This window comes from Cervus canadensis, chromosome 5, assembly GCF_019320065.1.
Source record: "Cervus canadensis isolate Bull #8, Minnesota chromosome 5, ASM1932006v1, whole genome shotgun sequence".
Classification (NCBI taxonomy): domain Eukaryota; kingdom Metazoa; phylum Chordata; class Mammalia; order Artiodactyla; family Cervidae; genus Cervus; species Cervus canadensis.
In genome coordinates, this window is record NC_057390.1 from 7286368 (window position 1) to 7309549 (window position 23182).

The window sequence follows — 23182 nt, forward strand, 5'->3', positions numbered from 1 at the left end:
CTAATGTAAACTATAAGTTTTTAATTTCAAGTTCCACTTGTTTATTGCTGTAATGAAAAAAAATTTTTTTGTATATTAACCTTGTATCCTGAAATCTTATTCTAATCACTCCAGCAGTGGTGTTTTTTTTTTTTTTAATGGATTCTTTCAGATTTTCTTTATAGACAATCATATCATCTACAAAAACAGCTTTATTTCTTCCTTCTCCATATGTATACCTTTTGTTTCCTTGTTTTCTTTTCTTATCTAATAGCATAATTAGGATTTCCAGGGCAGTTGAAATGAGTGGTGAGAGGAGACATCCTTGTCTTATTTCCGATGTTAGTGGAAATCTTTCCAGCTTCTCACCATTAAGAATGATATTAGCTGTCTGTGTGTGCTTATAGGGCTTCCTAAATATGCATTATCAACTTGAGGAATTTCCCCTTCATTCCTAGTTTACTGAGAGTTTTTATCATGAATTGGTGTTGGATTTTGTCAAATGTTTGTTCTACATCTACTGATACGATCATGTGATTTTTCTTTTTTAGCCTTGTTGATGTGGTGACATGATAGGTTATATTAACTGATTTCTGTATGTTGAAGGTGCCTTGAATACCTGGGATAAAGCCTACCTGATCATCATGTATAATTATGCATTGTTGGATTCGGTTAGCTAATATTTTGTTGATGATTTCTGCATCTATGATCATGAGAGATATTGAGTATAATTTCCTTTCCCTATAAATGACTGGTTTTGATATTAGGATAACATTGGCCTCATAGAATGAGTTAGAAAGTATGACATCTGCCTCTTTCCCTCTGGGATATTGTAGAGAGAGAACTGGTATAATTTCTTCTTTAAATATTTGGTAGAACTTAACAGTAAACCCATCTGGATTGAATCCATGGATGTGGACCTGATGGCTTAGGAGGGACAACTGCCTATTTATTGAAAAATTCCACATATTAGTGGACCCATGCAGTTCCAACCCATGTTGTTCCAGGGTTTCAACTGTGTATCCAGTTGATTGATGACCTTGTTGAGTCTGCCTGTGTCCTTTCTGATTTCCTGCCAGATGGATCTGTCCATTCTGATAGAGAGGTGTTGAAGTCTCCCAATGTAACAGTGTATCCTTCTTATCCTCTTCTAAGCTCTATCAGTTTTTGCCTTGCATAGTTTAATATTCTGTTGTTAGGTACATACACATTAAGGCAAAGTCTACACTTTTAGTGTATGGGCTTCCTTGGTGGCTCAGATGGTAAAGAATCTGCCTGCAACTTAGGAGACCCAGGTTCGATCCCTGGATCGGGAAGATCCACTAGAGAAGGGAATGGCAACCTACTCCAATATCCTTGCCTGGAGAATTCTATGAACAGAGGAGCCTGGCGGGCTAGTCCATGGGGTTGCAAGAGTTAGAATGATTGAGCAACTAACACTTCTACTTTTTTTCATACTATTTGTACTTAATGTTATTATTGATCTTCACCCTGCCATTTTAATTTTTGTTTTCTGTTTGTTCTGTTTTTCATTTCTCTTTTCTTTATCCTGCCTTTCTAAGGGTTACTTGGATTTTTAAAAGTTTCATTCCATTTGAATTATCTGAAGTTTTTTTTAGAGTATATCTTTTCTCTGCACCATTCGACTGTCTAGATTATCCACTGCATTTTTATTTTGGGCTACTATATTTTTCATTTCTAAATTTTCCTTTTGGTTCTTTTTTATATCTTTTATTTCTTTGCCAGTAACTTTTGTTTTCTCTTCAATTTGGGTCAAGCATGTACATGTTTACTCTTTGAGACATTTTTATCATGACTCTCTCAAAGCCCTTCTTAGATAATTTTAACATCTCTATCTTCATTGCCATCTACTGAGTGATCTTTTCCATTGAAGTTGAGATTTTTCTGGTTCTTGGTATGCCCTCATTTAAAAATGAAACCAGATCTTTGACTTAGCCATTGAAAACCTCAATAAAGTTAGAAGAATGGAAAAACACAGAGGGTGGTTGCAGAGAAGAAAGCATTTAAATGAGAGATTAACATCAAAGATACTTTTTAAAAAATCCCATGTATTTGGAAATTAAATGTCTGCTGCACTTGGTCTCATGTCTCTGGATATATTCCAGTGTCTCCTAGTTTAAAGTCTATGGGAACTTGAATAAAATTTGTATCCTACTGTTGTGTGAAAATCGTATAAATCTTAATTATGTTAAATTGGTTCATAATGCTCTTCAGGTATACTATATTCTTCTACTTCTCTATCCATTCATTGTTAACTTCTGAGAGTTTGATATTGAAACTCCAACTAAACATCTTAATTTATCTACTTAAAACAATTGTAATATATGGTGAAACTATATGTAACTTTGTTCTGTATTTTCCAAATCTCCTGTAAATGTGTTATCATATTTTCGCAATTTAAAAAATAAAAAGGAACAATGAAAAAAAAAATGAAGCCAGGGATTTGGATATATTATGTTAGTAAACTCGAGATCGCCTGTTTTTTTTTTGGCTTTTTTACCCTGCTCCTGCAGCGGTGGGGGGCATCGCCTCAATAAAATCGGGTGGGATGGAATTCCAGGTTCCCCACTTAGACTGTGTTGACATAAGGAGGAGCCCTCCTTGGTACTTCTGGGCCATAGTGAGAGTTCTGGCTTCCCACTGTGCTTCTGCTGATGCCATCCTGACCAGGAGGGGAAGGACTGAATCATTACAACTTTAACCATGATTTCCTCTTACACGATAGGTTTGCAAAGGTGGTCTCACTACTATGGTTGGCGGTGAAAGTCCTAACTCTCCACTCGGCCTCCTCTGCTATCGCCCCAGGGGGAGGGATGTCTAATTCCCATGTTGCAGGGGTGGAAGTCCAGGTCCCCACGTGGTCTCCACTCTCACTGTGAACGGTGGCCCTGTTACTCTACGGAGATCAACGTCTTGACCCCACATTCAGCTTTGTCTTCTACATCCTTTCGTGTGAGTGGAGCAGGGAGGGCACCTTACTACAGCCTGTCGGAAGTCAAAAACTAGTCTCCCCTCTAGGTCTTCACTGATCAGAGTAGGGTTGGGGCCAACATTTTATTCTGTGTTTTTTTTTTTTTTTTTATTATTTTATTTTTGACTGCATTGGGTCTTCATTGCTGCACTTGGGCTTTCTCTAGTTGCCTCAAGTGGATGGCTATTCTCTAGTTGTGGTGTGCAGGCTTCTCATTGTCGTGGCTTCTCTTGTTGCAGAGCACGGGCTCTAGGGTGCGTGGGCTTTAGTAGTTGCAGCACATGAGGTCAGCACATGTGGCTTGTAGGTTCTGGAGTGCAGACTCAGTAGTTGTGTTAAACGGGTGCCATGTGGAATCTTCCTGGACCAGGGATTGAACCCGTGTCCCCTGCATTGGCAGGAAGATTCTTAACCACTGAACCATCAGGGAAGTCCTCCATAGTGTTAGACTTGTGTCAAGTGGTTATTTTCTAAAAGTTTCTTGCTTTGATAGGCAGACCCTTACCTGGTTCTTTGGTGGTGGTGGTGGTTTAGTTGCTCAGTCGTGTCCCACTCTTTGCGACCCCATGGACTGTATCCCACCAGGCTCCTCTGTCCACGGGATTTCCCATGGCAAGAATACTGGAGTGGGTTGCCATTTCCTTCTCCAGGGGATCTTCCCAACCCAGGGATCAAACCAAACTGTTTTTGTTGGAAATTTTTTTCACTGTGATTGTTAGCATTTCTGGGTTGCTTGCTTTTCCATATGCAGTGAATGTTACTACCTGGTGGTGATAAAAGCCTCACCTTCCTCCCTTCTTTGACATGACCGCAGCAGGGGGCTGGCCTGCTGCTGTGTCCCTTCCTGTTTCCCAGTTATTGGCTCCCTGTGCTCTAAGTATTGGATGAATGAACAAAAAGAAAACCTGAACTCACCATCACATCATTCCTTGGACTCTAGGTTTCCCGGTTGGCCTTCTTCTTCTCCCATCTTTCTGCCTCTTCTGTTTGTTTCATAGATGATCACCAGGGATTTTCGTGGTGACTAAAAGAAGCAATAGGGGAACGTATGTGTGCTTCATCTTCCTGGAAGCAGAAGTTTACTTTATCTAGTTACATTCCGAAGGCACAGCTGACCGGATTCACTGATGGCCTGGTGTGAGGTGTGAGGGAAAGAGCAGAGTGAATGAGGACACTTTCTTAGCAACTGGAGGGATGAAGCTGTTATTTTTAGTGATGGGGAAGGCTGAGATAGATTGCTAAGAGGAAGCTTGTGTAGTTTTCAGACATGTTGAGTTCAGGACACCTAGTGGAGATATTATGTAGGCTTTGGGGTCCCAGAGTTTGGAGTTAAAGTAGCCCTTTGGGCGGAAAGTGTGCATTTGGGAGACATTGCTTGGGGGGTGTACTTAAACCATGGAGAAAAATAGGACCATTTGGAGAGTGAGATAGAGAGAAAGGAGGTTGGTCAGAGGTTGGAGCCCTAAGATGATCTGTTGTTCAGAAGTCAGGAAGAGGAGAGAGCCACAGAGGAGACTGGGGATGGGCAGCGAGGGGAGAGGGAAGAAAGCCAGGCAAGTGTGGTGTTCTGCAAACCAGAGAGGGAGCACTTTCTAAGAGAAAGGAGTGATACCCTTGGCCAAGTGCTGCCTGGAAGGAGAGTGAGGCGTGGACGGGGGTCTGACCCTTGAATTGAGCAGGCTGTCCACAACAACCTGGTCTCGTGCTTTGCAACCTAGATTTACTTCTCAGGCTCACTACCCCTATATCCCCTTTAACACATACATCACATTTTGTGTAATCTCTCTTTTCTTTTACCTTTAAATGAGAGTATATGAATGATACATGTAAGTCTTGCTTGATAAATTTCAGTGCTGACATGAGGGATTAATTAGATCCAGCGAGTTTATCAATTATTGCAGCTGTTAATTGCTCAAAGGCACCATCATCATTTCTTCAAAGTTGTTCACTGATACCCAAATTTCTTGTTTCTGAGTATTAAAACCTACTAATAACTACAGGCAAATATATAAGAAGAAAAGCATTATTTACTTTATAAAAATCTTTATTATCACAACAAAATGACTTATTCTATTTCCTGTGACAAGCTCCTATTACGTGCAGTCGTTGGGCGAACCCGCCTACTTTATTTTACAAATGCTGCCACCCTGGATCTTGAGACCATGCTGTCAGGTAGGATTCATTTGCTGCCTTTTCAAAGCCAAGGAAACCGAGAGCATTTGGGTTTCTCAACTCAGAGTCCAGCTCTGCAGCGAGCTGCCTCCATTTCCACAGTCGCTTTCTTGATAACATTGTAAGGGAAATTATGCCTTATTTTTCTAACAAGCAATATATAGTTTAAAACAAAATATATTTGTTATTTGGGGGAGAATTGGTGAGTTCTGTTATATTTAGTTTTGGTATGGTGACTCAATATGAGTTTTTTTCTTTTCTTTTTTACTCTTTATTGCTCTTTACAAACAAGTTTGGGAGTGTAGAAATAAAATTCAAGTGATTTTTAAATGTAGTTATTTTAAAACATGACTGATTTTTATAAAGTGCTTTTTCTAGGGCTCAGATTCACTGCTTCAATACTGCATGTGGCCATGATAGAGCATTGATCTAGTATTGTTAAGGGAAGTGACACATCTTATGGAAAGCAAAGTGTTAACTTGTTCCCAAAGCAACAGCTGTTGCGACACAATATGACAGGCATTTGCTCTAATAACTTGCTGTGTTGAGTAACTCCAGAGGGAAGTCTTCCAAAGATGTATCTTATCACTGCAAATAAATAAATAAAACCAGATCCCCCACTACGCCATGTACAAAGTAGCTATGGGAATGCTGTGTTTGATGTTTTCAATGGTTTTCTGCCTAAAATGTGCAGTTTTAGAAAGCTGGTCTTCTCTAGCGGAGAGCTGGAAGTTCAGTCTATGCAGTTCATTATCAAAGGGAAATACTGACTATTCACTTGTTGAAACTCTAACCAGGGAAGTTGGAAGTGACTTCTGAGACTGCTAGTCTACCTTTTCATCAGGAAACAAACAGAAAACCAGGGCGGCTGGACAGTGAGTACTTCTCAAGAGCACGCAGCAAATAGAAGACAAGTCGGTGAGGACTTGGGGTGCAGATAGGCATTTCTGCCCCGTTCCTTCAGGTTGAGCCCTAGCAGAGGCCTAGTCAGTGAGAGATGGGGAGAGGGGTCTAGGTCCTTGGTGAATGCTGATATTGAACAGCAAAGACCAGTGGAGCAAATGTGACTCTCAGTCTGTTGGTGAAGAAGCAAATTGTGAGAGTTTGTTTTGGAGTGAATGAGGCAGGCTTGCCCTGCCAGGGACACAAGCTATCTTGTCTGTCCCCAGGAGACAGTCATTTCACACCCGTGACCTAGCACTCCTGCCTTGCGGGTTCACATCCCAAACCATGCAGGTCTGGGTCCCAAGCTGGCCAGCTACTCTTCCCAGGTGTTCGCTACCTGGGACCCGCCCCTGCTTGCCTGCAGGGCCCTCGCACCGCAGCAGCCAATGGGCACTCTCAACTCTATTCCTTTCTTCTCTTCCTAGAAACTTTTTAACTCCCTTTTGTTATTACAAGTCCTTGATAAGGTCTCTTGCCATTACATTTTACTCGTAAGACCGGCTAGTTTCCATGAAGTATTGTTAGATCTTTTGGGGTGCCTTTATCTCTAAGTATTTTACCCTTTAAAAAAAAAATCAAGAAAATGTAAATTTATAAAATAAAGAGAAGGGAGTATGTGTTTTACTGCCTTTGTTTCTCCTTCTCCCTGAACAACCCCCCACCCCCACAAAACCAGACTCCTAACCTTTTGCCAGTGGTGTGATTATCGATAGATTAAAGCTCTATGTGGTTAAAATGCCTGTTTTCATTTAAGTTTATCAATGATTTTTTTGTATCGTTTGTAGGGAAAGTTTCATGTAATGTGGGCCAAAGTGTTCTCCTGGTGAGCAACTGTTTTCTCCAAGGACCCCTGTGACCTCCCCCCTGCCTGCTTTCTCTCTCACCACTTCCCCGGCACCAAAGCTTTCCTTCTCTGTGCTCTCACACTAAGCTCCCTGCACACACCACTTTCTTCCTTGATTTTTGTTCATGCTTTCTGCTCTCTGCCTCCATTTCCTGTGTTCCTGCTCTCCCGTTTAAGAAGCACTTCCTCCAAGGAACCTTCTGTTGTATGCCAAGACTGGGTCACGTGCCCTTCCTCTGTTCCTGGGCGGCGTACCACGGGATCCTGCCCTTGCATTTGGCACAGCTGCAGTCATCTGACTGTGGCTTTCACTCCCAGTGACTGCTTGGTAGCACATGTTGGGCATTTTTCATGGCACATCACCAGTATGTGCTTATCTAGCACAGTGCCTGGTACACAGTAGATTTCTCAGTCCCTGTTTGAGCATGGGTAAAGGAAAAAGTGGAATTCAATTCAGTTGTTAATTGCTTCTTTTTTTGGTGTTTTATGATAAAAATAGAGGAGAAATATCAAATCATTTTACTGCTGTGCAATTCCTAAACTAACTTTTCTGACAAAGAAGTAGAGAAACTACTTTTGAGTCAGCTCCCTTAGAGAAAGATTCCTGGATGTACAGTTGTGACAAATGACCATAAAATTCCTCAGAGAAATGTGTGTCTAGGGTATTACAAATTATTGGAGGCAAATCATCTGAAAGATATGGGCTCAGAGGTCCTAAGAAACTTACAACAAAATATTCACCGTCAAGTAAGCAAGGATTTGCCATACTTATTTTCAGTTGTCTGCCCAAAGCTTTGGGTAAACAGGTTCATATTTAATGTTTAAAAAGTATGAAGAGCTGAGCAGCCCTTGGTGCTCCTAGCATCTAGGTGTTCACGTCTCCCCACTTGACTACTCAGCTCTTCTCTTCCTGTGCCCGTTTCTCCCTAGTAGTGATTTCAGTGATAATGGTCCCCTCCAGTCATCGTGACCAGAGGCCAAGACCATCGATTCGTTTCCATTGTGAATGGGTGGGCTTCGTTCTTTCTCATGGTCATTAAATATCTCACCAACCTTGACTGTATATATTGAGATTTCAGTGGGGACTGAGTGATAAGTTAGCAATTATCCACTTACTCGTATGTTGTTGAGCATCCACTGCATGTCAGGTATAAAGCTTTTCCTAGAGTAGGAAAGATGGGCCAGACTGAGTCTTTGCCCTGCAGGAGGGCACCGGCCAGACGTGGATGTGGGAATGTAAAGAAGGACAGTGCAGAGTGCTGCCCGGTCATGGGCAGGCTTCGGGAACTCGGAGAGCGTGTGAGGCCAGGCCCCACTCCACGCTGACCCGCATTAGCTCATTCAGTCTTCTTAAGGGCGTGGTGGGATGGCTGCCGGTATTATCACATTACAGAGACAGAAAAGACAGATTGACAGAGGAAAGCTTGACGCTTCTGTGTGCACACGGAGGCCTTCATAGAAAGGCGAGACCTGAAGAAGCCAATAGGCCTGGGAACTTACGTATCCTTTAGCAGAGTGATGAACATGGAGATGCGACAAGACAAAGGAAAAAGAAAATTGAGCCTGGGTTGTAAATTGGGGGAAAGTGACCAGGAGAAATATATGAGAGAAACTAACGGAAGAGATGGGTTGTTTTGGTAGGTTTGTCTGAAGACCCATCGCTATGCTGACTTGCTGTCTTTTTCATGGCCATAAAACTCCTCCTCTGGAGGTCCTCATTTCTCTGAAGTTTCTCCTTCCCTCAGACAAGGAAAACTCCTGCAAGTGTGCGTTGGTTCCCATTTGACCCCAGCTCACAGTGACCCTGGTACCAAGCTGGCATGTGTGGGGGTGGCCTGTTCTGAGGTCCTTCACCTGGCTTCTGAGACCCTTGGCTTTCTCCCTACCACGACCTTGAGGATGCCAGAAGGGCAGCCCAGACAATGACTAATGCCCTGGGTGTGCCCCAGCTCTCCCCGGTGGGAGAAGCCACGCTCCTCCAGTGGCGTCGGGGCCTTTCCCAAGGCCACCACCGCCCCCGCCGCCGGCGGGGCAGGCACTTTCTGCCTCTCAGCTATTCCTTCGCAGCCAGGTTTACAAGAGGGAAGTAAATAAACTTTGTCGGGCCTCTTAGTGTTCTCTTTGTCCTGAAAACCCACGGCCTGGGCAGAGCACGTGGCTTGGCACGTCCTCCGCGGTGGAGCTCAGACGGCCGCGCCGGGCAGCGGCTGTCTTTCCGCTCCGGTGCCGGTGCCGGCATCACTGTATTTTTAGACCCGCCCGACGTCGCCAAGGCAAGTGGTGTGTGGAAATGCAGGGCCGGCTTGCTGGCCTGAGCAGCAGAAGCGGCTTGCCCGAAGCTATCAGCAGCATATGCCGCAGGCCCTCGTTTGCCGACGAGGACGGGGAGGGGGTGGCAGGGCTTTGTTTTGGCTTCCTTTTGGAACGGTTTATAGCACTTCATGCTGTCTGTGCTCCAGGATGTGTCGAAACACAGGACTGGCTCTCTGAACTAGCTTCGTGAGGTGTCTGAGGCAAGATCGCAAGCTTTGAAAAATGAACACCACTGAAGTTTATCTTGAAACTGCAAAGACAATATTTACATTTTTATAGACACAACAGAATAATTAATCAAAACACTATAGATTTGGAATCGTGATCATTTGGATTGACTTTCCCCTCTCTGCGCTCTGTATGAAAGAGGGTTTGTTGTGTAAATTAAAATATTACAAAATCCTGTCGAGGTGTCTTGATACCTTAACAGAACATCCTGTTTGGGCGTACAGACGACAGCCATGAACACAGCCTTTTTCCTGCTGGTTTCTTACCACCCCTAACAACAAAATCACTAAGTTATCTCTGCCCCCCTCCCCTCTCCCCATCCAGCCCAGCCCAGCCCCCGCCCGGAGGCTGTAATGACTGCTTCACTTGTTTTCCTTGGTCTGTGCTTTCTCCTGCTGGTTCATTCTCTGTCCATCTGCAGGAATGATGTGTGTGTGTGTTAAGCTGCTCAGTCGTGTCCGACTCTTTGCGGCCCGATGGACTGTAGCCGGCCAGGTTCCTCTGTCCTTGGGATTTTCCAGGCAAGAATACTGGAGTGGATTGCCATTCCCTTCTCCAAGGGATCTTCCCGACCCAGGGGTTGAACCTGGGTCTCCTGCACTTGCAGGTGGATTCTTTACATCTGAACCACCAGGGAAGCCCCTGAAAGTAATAGTGTAAGGGTGAAAGTTTGATCGATTTAGGAAAATATAATGAGTACTTCAGGAGAACCATTTCTCTAATGTCTGTTGTTAGTTATTTGACAATATCTATTGTTAATTATTCATCCTCCTCCTCATTACAACACCCAACCAAGGACCACTTTGTTAGGTTAGTTCACCAATTTATTTAGGATTAACAGAACTTCATTTCTTTGAAAACAATAGTTAATTCTGGCCTTTCACAGATTGATTCAGATGAAGCTTTCCTTTAATTAATCCAAATTGTGATGATGTAGATTACATGTAAATCTATGCATATTGTATATCTTGCTTCATGTTCTAAGGAATTAATAGAAATTCAATATCATTTAAGTTGAGCTTTGAATTGTATTTAATGGGGGTAGAAATGGATTTTTAGAGATGTTTTCACTTGGCACAGTTCAAAGCTTTCAGAGACAGAACTTGCAGTTTTTATTAAGAACAAGCAAACAGATTGAGTATTCTCAGAGATACATTCAAGATCTAGAAGTCTTAAACAGTATATAAATCACTAACCAAACAAGAACATTCTTTAAACTTTTTAGCGTCTATGTACTAGAACTAAAAGCTTGCCCTATCCTAGATCCATGAGATTAATAGGTATCTTTTAAATATTAACTACATTGTTGACAAGAGCATTTTATTATAAAGCATGTAAAAATAATAGTAGTAACAAATATTTTTGATTCTTTACTGCATGTAACTACTTGTCATGTATGTTTTCAATCCTTCCTATAAACTTATTTGAAGGACAGTGCTTTCTGGTTTAGAAAACTGTGTTCTATCAGAGTCACACAGTTAGTAATATCTCAAAACACATGCAACGTAATTCACTTCATGTTGAAAATTCTGATTGCCTCAGTTTTACTTCAGAGAGTGGAGGAACTACCCAATTCTGAGACGATTCTTCATTACCACCGAACATTTCCATTCTGGAATCGAAGTGTGCCACATATGCAAACTAGGTAATATAATTAGCTAAGAAACAGGAAGTTCCAAGAAATTCTGAAACAGGCTGAGAGTTGCGCACTTTGGAACACTGAAGCGCGGGCAGACATAAAGGCTGTGGTGACTGCCGTAAGGAAGTTCACTTGGAAGCTCTGTCTGTATGGTCACAACTCTCCAGGCAGCCGGGACCCCCTCCATGAAGTACCAGTCTGTTGCTCCTGCGTTTCCGCAGGGACTGAGACTCCAAAGTCGAATGGTTGTGATAGAGTAAACCAGGGCCGGAAGCAGCAGGCCTCAGGGTCAGCGGTCACCCCACCGGTGTGACCCACCTTCTCTCTCTTGCAGTCCCCCTGGTATCGTTAGGAGTCACTTTAGGGGCTCCAAAGAGCTCCGGTACCCAGAGCTCTCAGTCTCAGAGCAGAAAAGAAATCAGCAAGAGGCAAAGTGACAGATAAGAAGTGATTTCTTAGAATAGGTTAGTTGTGAGGTTTATAAGCAGACAAGTGAGAAATGCAGTACCCTGGAACTTACTGGGCTACAGTTTCATAATCAAAGGAGAAGTGGGGAGGGGGAGAAGAGCTTCTTTGCTTTTCTCGAATAGATGTCATGCTTCCATCATCAGTTCCTCCTCCAGGTTGAGCAGGCGAATATTCTTGTCTCTGCATGGTCAAGCTAGGTCCACAAATTATTGTTTTTTTGTGTGTACAGAATGTGTCCTATGGGTCACTAACTTCCTGAGCTCACTGGGCAGGATGTGAGGTGACAAACACCTAAGTTTAAGTAACTATAAGTGGTGAATACTCAGGGCACTCTGATTCCAAAAGCTGTGTTTCTCTACGGTACTATGCTTTATAATTTGTCGTGCTCCACTTTCCCCGGACCACCTCTTATTGACATTTACACCCCGCTTGCCACAGAACCACCTCATGATGGTGCAGTAAATGAGGTGCATGCAAATGTAAACAGTGAGGCTCCTCTGTTATCTAGTAACTCTGGTCGGACAGGGAAGGCAAAGGTGTGTCTCAAAGCCTTCCCTCTTACTACCCACAGTCAAATCGATCAGTACTTTCCTGCCCTGTGCCCCGAGGAGCTGGAATCCAACCACAGAATGCCTCCTCACACCGTCAGCCCAGCAGCCGTGCCCCACGAGGCACATCGGCGTGTGAGGTGAAAGTCTGCCCTTGTGTTCTTGCCTTCAAAACCCAGTTACTCACACCAAAATGCAAACTTCCTTGTCCTGTTTAACTGCAGTGGCTCCTCTCGTCAATATTCCATCTTCCCATCCTCTTTCCTCTTAAAGATTCCAGTTGATTTATCTATCTGTATCTATATATTGGCCAGGTGGGCTTGTCGAGAAAAATCATTCTTTACTTTCTTATGAAGTTTCTGTAGTTTCATAAAAATTGTAATTTCCCCAGTATGTTGTGCTACACTTTTCATCATTTACACATGTAGGAATTTGTTTTTGTGTTTTAGCCTTTGGAAAATGATGAATTTGTTTAGTGGATCAGTAATTATCCCACTCAAAAATGATCATTAGAATTCCTTTTTATTCGATTACTATATGTCACCAAATCCACTATTTATTTATCACCAGCTGCATCCATTAATTCAGACTTACTGACCCTTGACTAAGAGACCACTATAACTTTTCATTTTAAATCTAAGAACAAGTATTCATAGAAAGTAGTAAGTCTTAAAAATATCTTATTTTAAATCTCAGTCTATACAAACCTTTTCTTGTTTGGCTTTGCTTGTCACTTTTATTACCTTAAGACTATTTTCCAATAGAGTCACAATCTAAATAGAAGCCTACTTTTTTGTTAGGAAACTGGGGGAACTGTTAGCAGCTTCTCAGGGATCACTGCGGTTCAAGCATCTTCTTGGCAGGAAGTAAGAGGCAGTTTTTGTGGATGTGAATGCCTTTTTATGTCTTTGTCCATTTGGTATAAACTCCTGTGTGTGACCCATCTGGGAACTTGCTCAAGAGGAGTGTTTCTGTGAGTGCTCCCATTTCTAAATGGATAAGCTGGTCAGAAAAAGAGCTCCCGGAATATATTAAGCTTGTGTGTGGTGTAAATACCAAGCTTGTGTTGGTAGAAGTTCGGCATCATTGAATCCAAAGTCATCTGGTGAGGCTTCGTTTCAAAGATAACTCAGGACCACAGCCTGGGAGGCTGCCCAGCGTGCTGGGGCTGAAATTAGAAGCGTGGAGAAGAGAGAAACTTACCGTGCGCCAGCCTGCCGTGTTCACAGTCTAAGTGTGCCTTACTCTTTTCCTTTTCTCCTGGGACCTGCAGTTTACCGTGGCTTCTGGGCGGTCCTGATGCTGCTGGGGGTGGTCGCCGTGGTGACTGCAAGCTTTCTGATCATCTGCGCAGCACCCTTCACCAGCCACCTTCTCTACAAAGCCGGGGGAGGCGCCTACATCGCCGCAGGTACGTCCAGTGTGAAGGCTGTGATTTCTAGCTGTGGAATATGTCCTTGTATTTTCCCGTTCTGGTTTCAGAGGTGAGACTTCTAGGAGTTAGTAATATGTTAATATGCACACACAGTATTTCCTGAGTGCTGCCTAGGTGGCACACACTTTTCCAGGGACTTTGTGTTTTCCATTTGCTCATTGTTCCCACGTTCTGTGAGTGAAGACAATAGACAGGAAAGCTCTGCCGTAAGAGCCTTTTAATCCCCCTTGTCCTGTTAAATTTCCACCCGTAAAACAGGAGTCACGACACGTCTGTCTATAACATCTGGATGTATGTGAAGCCTCTTGTGTGTGCCTAAGAAGATAGCCCATTACGATATTACAAACCCTCATGATTTATTTATCTCAGGTGAAAATCAATTTTTTCTATAACATCATCATTCCATTTTCATAATTGTGGTTCATATGCGTTATCTAAGCACCTTCTCTGTAAAACCTGCATTTATTTTAGTCAGCTTTCCAACTAGTCCTTCTAAGTCCCACTGAAATGATCATAGTACAAATAGAAAAATAACTGAATAGGTGAGTTTTGTGAATTTTAAGACTTTTTCTCTTCATCAGGAATTAAAATTCAGAGCACTAACCTGAAAACATAAGCACAATATCTTTTTGTAAACATAAGAATTCTAGGAATTTAGACAAACTTCAGCCTAAGACCCAGCTGTGGAGGAGGAAATGGCAACCCACTCCAGCATTCTTGCCTGGGCAATCCCATGGACAGAGGAGCCTGGTGGACTACAGTCCATGGGGTCAGAGTCAGACACGACTGAGCACTAACAAGACCCAACTGGACCTGCCTTTGCTATGTTGCAGGGTCACATGAGAAGGTCCAGGTGCCTCACCTGAGACTGTAGTGACCATGAAGGACGGGACAGGCTGGGCGGCTCAGCGGCCTTTGTAGTTGCTGCAAAGATATCTCATGTTGCTGCCCAGAATCACTTAACCAATGGTCAGTTAACAAAATGGCTTCTTTAAGCACTATTTTTGTATAAAAATTATCCTTAATTTTGCAGAGGGAATAAGAAGAGTGATCTCTGCTCAAAGAGCTTAAAAACCCCACAAAACAACAACAGCAAACGAAACCAAAGCCCACCCTGGGGATAGGGGCCCTATCTAACCTATTCTGTCTTTCTTTTCATTTCTTATTTCAACTGTTCTCTTCACTGAGTCTTCAGGGAGTCTTTATCAAGGACCCAGATTTACCCATCTGAGCTCATGAATTTAAAAATAACTTTAAATATTTGAAATATAGTTCACATACCACAAAATGTACATTTTTAAATGTGTCATGCAGTGTTTTGAGTACATTTCCAGAGCTGGACAAAGATCAGCACTATCTGAGTCCAGGATATTTTTTTTTCTTATCATATTACAAAGAAACCTCATCCTCCCCTCCCCTTCTGTCCCCTCCAGCTCTGGAAACCACCAGTCCATTATCTGTCCCTGTGAGTTTCCTCTTCCAGACATTTCCTGTCTGTGGAATCACACTGTGTTTGGCTTCTTTGACTTAGATCTCATGACTGATAATCTATCTACACTTCATAATTCCATTAGACCAAATCTCTTATTCAAATCCTAAAAGCTGATGCTATGAAAGTGCTGCACTCAATATGCCAGCAAATTTGGAAAACTTAGCAGTGGCTACAGGACTGGAAAAGGTCAGTTTTCATTGCAATCCCAAAGAAGGGCAATGCTAAAGAATGTTCGAACTACCACACAATTGCACTCATCTCACATACTAGTAAAGTAATGCTCAAAGTTCTCCAAGCCAGACTTCTACAGTGCGTGAACCATGAACTTCCAGATGTTCAAGCTGGATTTAGAAAAGGCAGAAGAACCAGAGATCAAATTGCCAACATCCATTGAATCATCGAAAAAGCAAGAGAACTCCAGAAAAACATCTACTTCTGCTTTATTGATTATGCCAAAGCCTTTGACTGTGTGGATCACAACAAACTGTGGAAAATTCTTCAAGAGATGGGAATACCAGACCACCTTATCTGCCTTCTGAGAAATCTGTATGCAGGTCAAGAAGAAGCAGATAGAACCAGACATGGAACAACAGACTGGTTGCAAATTGGGAAAGAAGTACGTCAAGGCTGTATATTGTCACCCTGCTTATTTAATTTATATGCAGAGTACGTTATGTGAAATGCTGGGGTGGATGAAGCACAAGCTGGAATCAAGATTGCTGGGAGAAATATCAATAACCTCAGATGTGCAGATGACACCACCCTTATGGCTGAAAGTGAAGAAGAACTAAAGAGCCTCTTGATGAAAGTGAAAGAGGAGAGTGAAAAAGTTGGCGTAAAACTCAACATTCAAAAGACTAAGATCATGGCATCTGGTCCCATTACTTCATGGGAAATAGATGGGGACACAATGGAAACAGCGAGAGACTTTATTTTCTTGGGCTCCAAAATCACTGCAGATGGTGACTGCAGCCATGAAATTAAAAGATTGGAAGAAAGGAAGAAAGGCTATGACCAACCTAGACAGCATATTAAAAAGTGGAGACATTTCTTTGCTGACAAAGGTCTGTCTATTCAAAGCTATGGTTTTTCCAGTAGTCATGTATGGATGTGAAAGTTGGACTATTAAAGAAAGCTGAGCACTGAAGAATTAATGCTTTTTGACTGGAGAAGACTCTCGAGAGTCCCTTGGACAGCAAGAAGATCCAACCAGTCCATCCTAAAGGAAATCAGTCCTGAATATTCATTGGAAGGACTGATGCTGAAGCTGAAATTCCAATACTTTGGCCATCTGATGTGAAGAACTGACTCATTGGAAAAGACCCTGATGCTGGGAAAGATTGAAGGCAGGAAGAGAAGGGGACGACAGAAGATGAGATGGTTGGATGGCATCACTGATTCAATGGACATAAGTTTGAGCAAGCTCTGGGAGTTGGTGATGTACAGGGCAGCCTGGCGTGCTGCAGTCCATGGGGTCGCAAAGAGTCAGACACGACTGAGTGACTGAACTGAACTGGAATCCCTTATGTGCCTTAAAACTGAGCATCTTCTTCACCAAATATATTTTCTCACCCATATCACACTCTACTCTCACTTCATTCAAAGGTCTAGTTATGGTGTATATTTTCCCATGATCTTCCCAGAAATAATCTCCCTCTACTAAAATGTAAAACCTTTCTTTCTACTAAAACCTTTCTTCTTCTTTGCTTTTCCATCTTTTTAAACCTTTCTCTATAAAGGGAATATGTACTAACAGTAGTCCAGTACTTACATTATGGGCAACATGATTGTTTTAAACTCAGAGATACTGTGATCCTGGGTTTTGTCTTATTAGAGAATTATGCGTTTGTGTGTATGCAGTGCTCTTGAAAAAATTGTTGGTCATTTTTTTTTTCCATTTTATAATTTGTTTGAGAAAATTGTGTATCTAAAGAATTAATTTGGCTAAGGACTCTGAAGAAAGGTGAAGCATCTGATTCAAACCCATTCAGTGGGTTTTCCCTCTCCAGTGGGTCTCTGGCTGCCTTGGGTATGGGGCTGAGGTCCTCTTGGCTCAGGACTTCATGCGAAAGGGAGGAGTCAATGTGTTCCAGGGGTACGGTCCTGAAAGCCACTCAACTAGACAGTTATAAGAAAACTTCAAATCTGACTTTTAATTTCCTTCACAGACCAATTATTTACTGTTTGTGTATGGCCGTTTATTTCCTAAGAACACAAGGAGGTATTCCATTGGATGAGAGTTTTTAAATTACTATTTTTTTTTATCAGTTTGGACAGTAAAAGTGATGGCCTCAGGAATACCTGAAACTTACTGTCTAGTAGCAATTTCCACCATGAGACACATCTTTTAAAGCAATTATGGGGCTTTAATAAATCATCCATAAGCCGGAGTGTTATTGAGAGACAAATTTTACAAATCTTTCAGTTGTCTATTATTTCCACCCCCAGATTTCTTAATAGGCAATTAATACTCTCCAATTGGAAATGGAAACTTACAGACTATCCTATAGGGACATTAGGAAAATATGCTCTGGTCCCTAGGTTTTGGGGGCAGCCAGGATTTTTCTGTGCTGTATTTAACATGGAACCATGCATGTAGTCATTTACTGAGTTAAACTGGATCGAATTTATCGAGCTTTCCGTAGTTAGAGGTCACGTTTTCAAAACGAAGAGTTCTCATTCCAGGGGGCAAGTATTCCAAAACCTCTCATTTTCAGGGCGTGCTGGTCACTCCAGACCTCGCTGTCTCCCCATGCCAACTCTCCGTGCTGGGCCTGGCAGTCGGGAACAGGTGTCGCCCGGGCCCGCAGTTGCCATAGCTACTTTATGCACACCACAAACAAGACACTCTCTCTTTATTTGGACCGACGGCCTTGAGAGGGCGGAACCACATTCCGACTGGCCTGGCTGGTGTGTGCACAGGACTCTGGCGTCAGCACGCAGGCCGCTCGGGCGCATCCCACGCACGCACGGCCGGGGCGTGCTGACGTCACAGCTGTCAGTGTGAGCGAGCATGGAGTCCGCGGTCTTCCTCACGCTCTGTCAGCAGCTCGGGCAGAGTCTGAAGGCCCTGTGTCGCCACTTCCCGCTCTGGGCCAGATGCCTCCTCCAGCCGGGCCGTGTGTTCCCCACGGAAGTTCAGTTCCGGACCAAGTGCGAGGTGATCGTCAGGACGTGGCAGCCCCCAAGTATGTTTAAGTGAGTCTCTGCCACACCACTCCAAGGCCTGAAGAGTGGCTGAGTTTCTTCCAATGTGAACTCCATGGGACTCAGCTATGGAGGGCTGACTCAGGGCTTCTCCGCACCCTGTGATACCCGATATGATAGGAAAGATGTCAGAAGGCGTGGCATTAAAAAACATTTGAATTATGTGGAGAAAATCATTGTGTGGCTGAATGTTCCTCACGCCCGGCAAAGCAACGTCAATGCAGGAATTGCTGTGGATGAGTAAGATCCCTGAGTGTACCGGAAATAATGAGGACAGGGTTTGGCATGTTCTGGGACACTGACATTGTGTGATAATCCATCACAGCTAAAAATGGTATTTTATCAGCTTATCAGGGTATAAAGAAGGCTGAGCGCCAAAGAATTGATTGTTTTTAATTGTGGTGCTGGAGAAGACTCTTGAGAGTCCCTTAGAAAGCAACGAGATAAAACCAGTCAATCCTAAAGGAAATCAATCCTGAATATTCATTAGAAGGACTGATGCTGAAGCTGAAGCTCCAATACCTTGGCCACCCGATGTGAAGAGCCACCTCATTTAGATAAGACCCCGATGCTGGGAAAGACTGAGGGCAGGAGGAGAAGAGGGCAGCAGAGGATGAAATGGTTGGACGGCATCATCGACTCAATGGACACAAGTTTGAGCAAACTCTGGGAGATGGTGAAGGACAGGGAAGCCTGTTGTGTTGCAGTCCGGGGGCTCACAAAGAGTCGGACATGACTCAGTGACTGAACAACAGGGTAGAGAGATTTCTCTTCTATAATTGAAATCAACTTTTCTTGAATGACAACCTGGGATTATATTTTTTTCTGCTGGGTGTAGAGCTCCACATAGTCTCAGCTGGGTCGAGAGGGCTGGGAAACTTCTGAATCTTGGCTTAATGCCTTGTTAGCATCTCACGTTGGTGAGACTGCTCACTCGTCTTGTGGTCAGAGGAACATCGAAGCCCGCACTCCATCCAGCCCCAGGGTATGCTAGCCAAAGGAATGCCTTGGCAGTGCAGTGAGTCCTTTGGAAGGTGATGGAAGCCAAGCTGTGGCCTGACTCCTGCCCCATTCAGTGACCGCAGGGCACATCCTTTCCTTGTCCACACAGCTGTTTCACACGCTGCCGTGGCTCACGAGGGACGTGAGTGGGGTGAGACACCCCGAGCATGTCCTTCTAGTCTGGAGGACAGTGCTTTCTAAGAGGGTCAGGATGGGAGCCCCTAAAAACATGGGTTAGGGGGGTAAGTGGATGTGAAGGGAACATGACATTCTTCTTCAAGACGGTAAAACTGACTCAGAAGCACATCGGATTTGTGGTGTGTTTTCTTAATTCATTTAAAAGATCAGTGGAATTTGTAGTAGTTCATGGCAAACCACGCTCATTTCTAGAGAAAACACAGATGCGATGGATGCATACTGCAGGAGACGTTTTTTACCCTAATGCTGGAAAAAGTAGTTCTTAGAATCCCAGGGACGTTTGTCGGATATTCACTCTCCTTTGGCTGAGACCAAACATATGGCTCACAGGAGGCTCGGGGGTCATGCCTTGCTTCTCACATCTTCCTCCAGATAAAGCCAAATGGTCAGAGCAGAGCAGAGTATGGAGGAAACAGATCAAGAGCAGGAGGGATCAGGGAAGAACTGCTGATGGCCTGGAGGCAGCGTCCTCCACTTACAGGCGCACACACCTCTCTGAGCGCCCCTGCCCTCTCCAGTCCCTGTAGTGAGAGGCTCAGACTATAAATAGCTGCTGACCCCAGGGGAGCTGAGGGGACCCCCCCCCCCAGGGGAGCTGAGGGGACCTCCCTGTGAGGGAAACTGGCCTGGAGGGCCTGCAAGGGCTTGCCGGGTGGCTTTGCTAAAGCTTCTGTCTTCTTAGCAGGCAAGAAGTGGACTTTCAGAGAAAATCAAAAGCATAGCTTCTCAGTATGGAACCAAATATACACCAAAGTACAGGACTTGAGCATTTTATTCAGGGCTCTGGTCTGTTGGAGGTGGGCGGTGGAGGAAAATAGTGATGAATAATAACTAGCCATTGCTGGTATGTCAGGCAGATGTACTGTTGAAGGAGAATTAGTGTCTTGGATTTTCCGGAAATGCAGAATGGCTGCTCAGCTTTTCCTTGTGCTCAGTCCAGAGTCTCAGGTGTACAGATGACTCATGTTTCTAAGAGTACCTGTTTTTGTACACTTGCCTTGCATCTTCAGTTGTCACATTTGGGGATTTGTCTAGGAAAATCATCGTGTTGGATTCTGATACTATTCTCATGTGGAATTTTAATATCCTCAATCTGACTTTTTTTTTTTCCCATAAATATCAAGTACCAGAGTAAGTCAACCTTGGCGGGTATTAAATAGGGAAGAGCTTAGAATAGTTATTATTTACAAAAGTACTTTAAAGTCATACTACTTTTCTTTCTCAGATGCTTCTTTGAAAGTTTCTTTTTTCTCCACATTGCTTCTCAGCTGAGATTTGTGGCATAGACTGTTAGAATCAGACTTGCCCTGTCTTGGTTTTGAATGGGAGTCAACGTGGTAGACACAGGCGCACCTCGAAGAGATGAGGGTTTGCTTCCAGACCCTTCTCTGCTATAATCCATTAGTGTGCAATACCATTATGTCTAAAAAAATGTACTGACCTTAATTAAAATATACTTTACTGCCGCAAATTGCTAAACATCATCCGAGACTTGACCAGGTCATAATCTTCTTGTAAGAGGAACAGCAGAGATCAGCAATGCCAGATCACCCTGACAAGTGTAACAATAGTGAAAACGGTTGAAATAGCGTGAGGATGGCCGTGATGTGACGCAGAAATGCAAAGTGAGCAAATAGTGTGTAGAAAAATGGCGCTGACAGACTTGCTCGGTGCAGGGTTGCCACAGACCTTCACTTTACTAAAAAATGCAATATCTGAGATGCACAATAAAGTGAAGGGCAGTGAAACAAGGTCTGCCTGTATGTGACAGTAAAGCAAAGGGACAAGTCCCCAGAGGAGGAATGCAAAAAGGACACATCACAGTCAGTTTAACCTCTGAGCCAGATGATGACTATAGAGGGGAGGAGGGCGAGAGGGGGAGAGAGGAGTCACCCCCGCCCCCACCACCCCAGCCTTGGCTGGTTGCACCATCCTTGCTGGGGACCATCTGGACTGTGGTTGACTTCTGCCCAGGTGAATCGAGGATGTGAGAGGCCCGCTCAGTAATAGCTTTGGTGGAACTTTTTTGAAAAAAGCTTCAATTTAAAACATGGATAAATAAATGCTCCCCACCCCCTTTTAAAAAATGTATCTGAGCTGAGAACTAGAGTAACAGGCCTGACAAATGAATGCATTGAATAGTTAACCTCCACACTGAGGAGTCTTAAACATGTCAGGTGACAAGACTTTCTGGCCTACAAATAGGATCTCTGGTTTGGAGTGAATTTTGCCAAGGTGGACGGGCAGAGTGTGTTTCCATCTGCTTCATTTTCCTTTTCCAAAGTACGTGTATCATTAACATCTACTGTTTACTCCGTACTGTGAGGGGTTTAATTTGTTTGTGAATATTCTGTTTCATTCCACACCCTTGCCCCAAACTGTCACTTGCTGGAAAAATAGCTAGTAGTGAGTGGACAGGGCATATTGCTTTCTTCATTAGATTATGTTACCTGTTTTCTGAGGCCTTTTTTCCCCTTCACATACACTTTCTTATGTAGAAGAGAGGCACATGAGGTATAGATTTATCTGAATGATCAGATCGACATGGGCTGGATTTTCCTAGGAAGAATCTCTGCTTCCTATGACTAAGGGGCTGCTGTGGAGGGGAGGGAGGCTTGCTTGACTGGACAGTGGAAACAGAAAACGTCCTTAATAGGAATAAGCTCCAGTCTGGATTCACCTGATGCTCTTTCTGAAATGATCCCTAGACGGGGTCTGTGAGCTGACGGGCGCCACCTGGCGGACGATTCCAGCAAGGCACGGGCAGACCCGTGAAGTCTCAGAAAGGAGAATCCACGGGCAACCTGCTTCTCGTGCCTCTTGGCCCGTCCTGAAACAGTCCCGTCACGTGAGAAGCTCTGATGCTTCAGAAGGTTTCAGAGGATGATATTTCTAGCCACAGCAAGAGCGCATGCCAAAGCTCAGTGTTGGCTATGTGCTCGTCCTGTCTGGGCCATCTTGCTCCTGGAGTGCTTTCCTCTGTTCATTTCCCTTATTGCTCTCTTTGGTGGGCACTTGCATCATCTCTGTTTTACCAGTGATGAATCGGAGACACAGAGGCGTTAGAAACATGCTCAGTGCTACTCAGCTAGGAAAGTTTAAACTTTCTAAATGGTGATCCTGAATCAGGGTGGACGGACTGCAGCCCTGTGCCCTTCAACCACCGAGTACTTCCCGAAACTCAGTTATCGCAGTAGACCCTTCCTTGGGCTTAGATGAAACTGCTTCTCAGATCAAACCCCTCACTACTTGTGAGTAGATATGGATACGCCTGCACAATCATTCTCTATCTATCATCGATAATTGTTTCATAAGAGAGTACAGAGTATTGAGACTTCCCTGGTGGTCTAGTGGTTGAGACTCTGCTTCCAATGCAGGAGATGTGGGTTCAATCCCTAGTTGGAGAACTAAGATCCTGCATGCCAAGGGGAATGGCCAAAAAGTTAAAAAAAAAAGAGAGAGAGAGAGAAAACAGAGTATTGAATATAAAGGATGTTTATCAGAAATTATCATACCAATCTACAAAAGTAGTAAGTATTTGAAAAATCTGATCAATAATACCCAATACATAGATTTCATTGATTAAATAAAGACATGAGACCAGAAAAATGACCTTTGTACAAAAAAGAAATGCTCTCCAGGTTGAATTTGTGACATTTGTGATAGAAACTATGCATACTCATAAGCCTGAATGACTCCTCACCACACAGCCAGTAAGAA

General features: G+C 43.6%; 1 protein-coding gene across 2 annotated transcripts in view; it reads left to right on the forward strand.

Moving 5' to 3' along the window:
* The window catches only part of TMEM182 (transmembrane protein 182), a 47224-nt gene that overhangs the window by 16298 nt on the left and 7744 nt on the right, over positions 1-23182 (forward strand). The window contains exon 4 of one of the 2 annotated variants that reach the window (XM_043468050.1): positions 13402-13539. The exons of the other annotated variant lie outside the window; for it this stretch is intronic. Within the exon in view, the coding sequence (XP_043323985.1) occupies positions 13402-13539 (138 nt within the window). The remainder of the gene's footprint in view (positions 1-13401; positions 13540-23182) is intronic. 2 annotated transcript variants of the gene reach the window in all.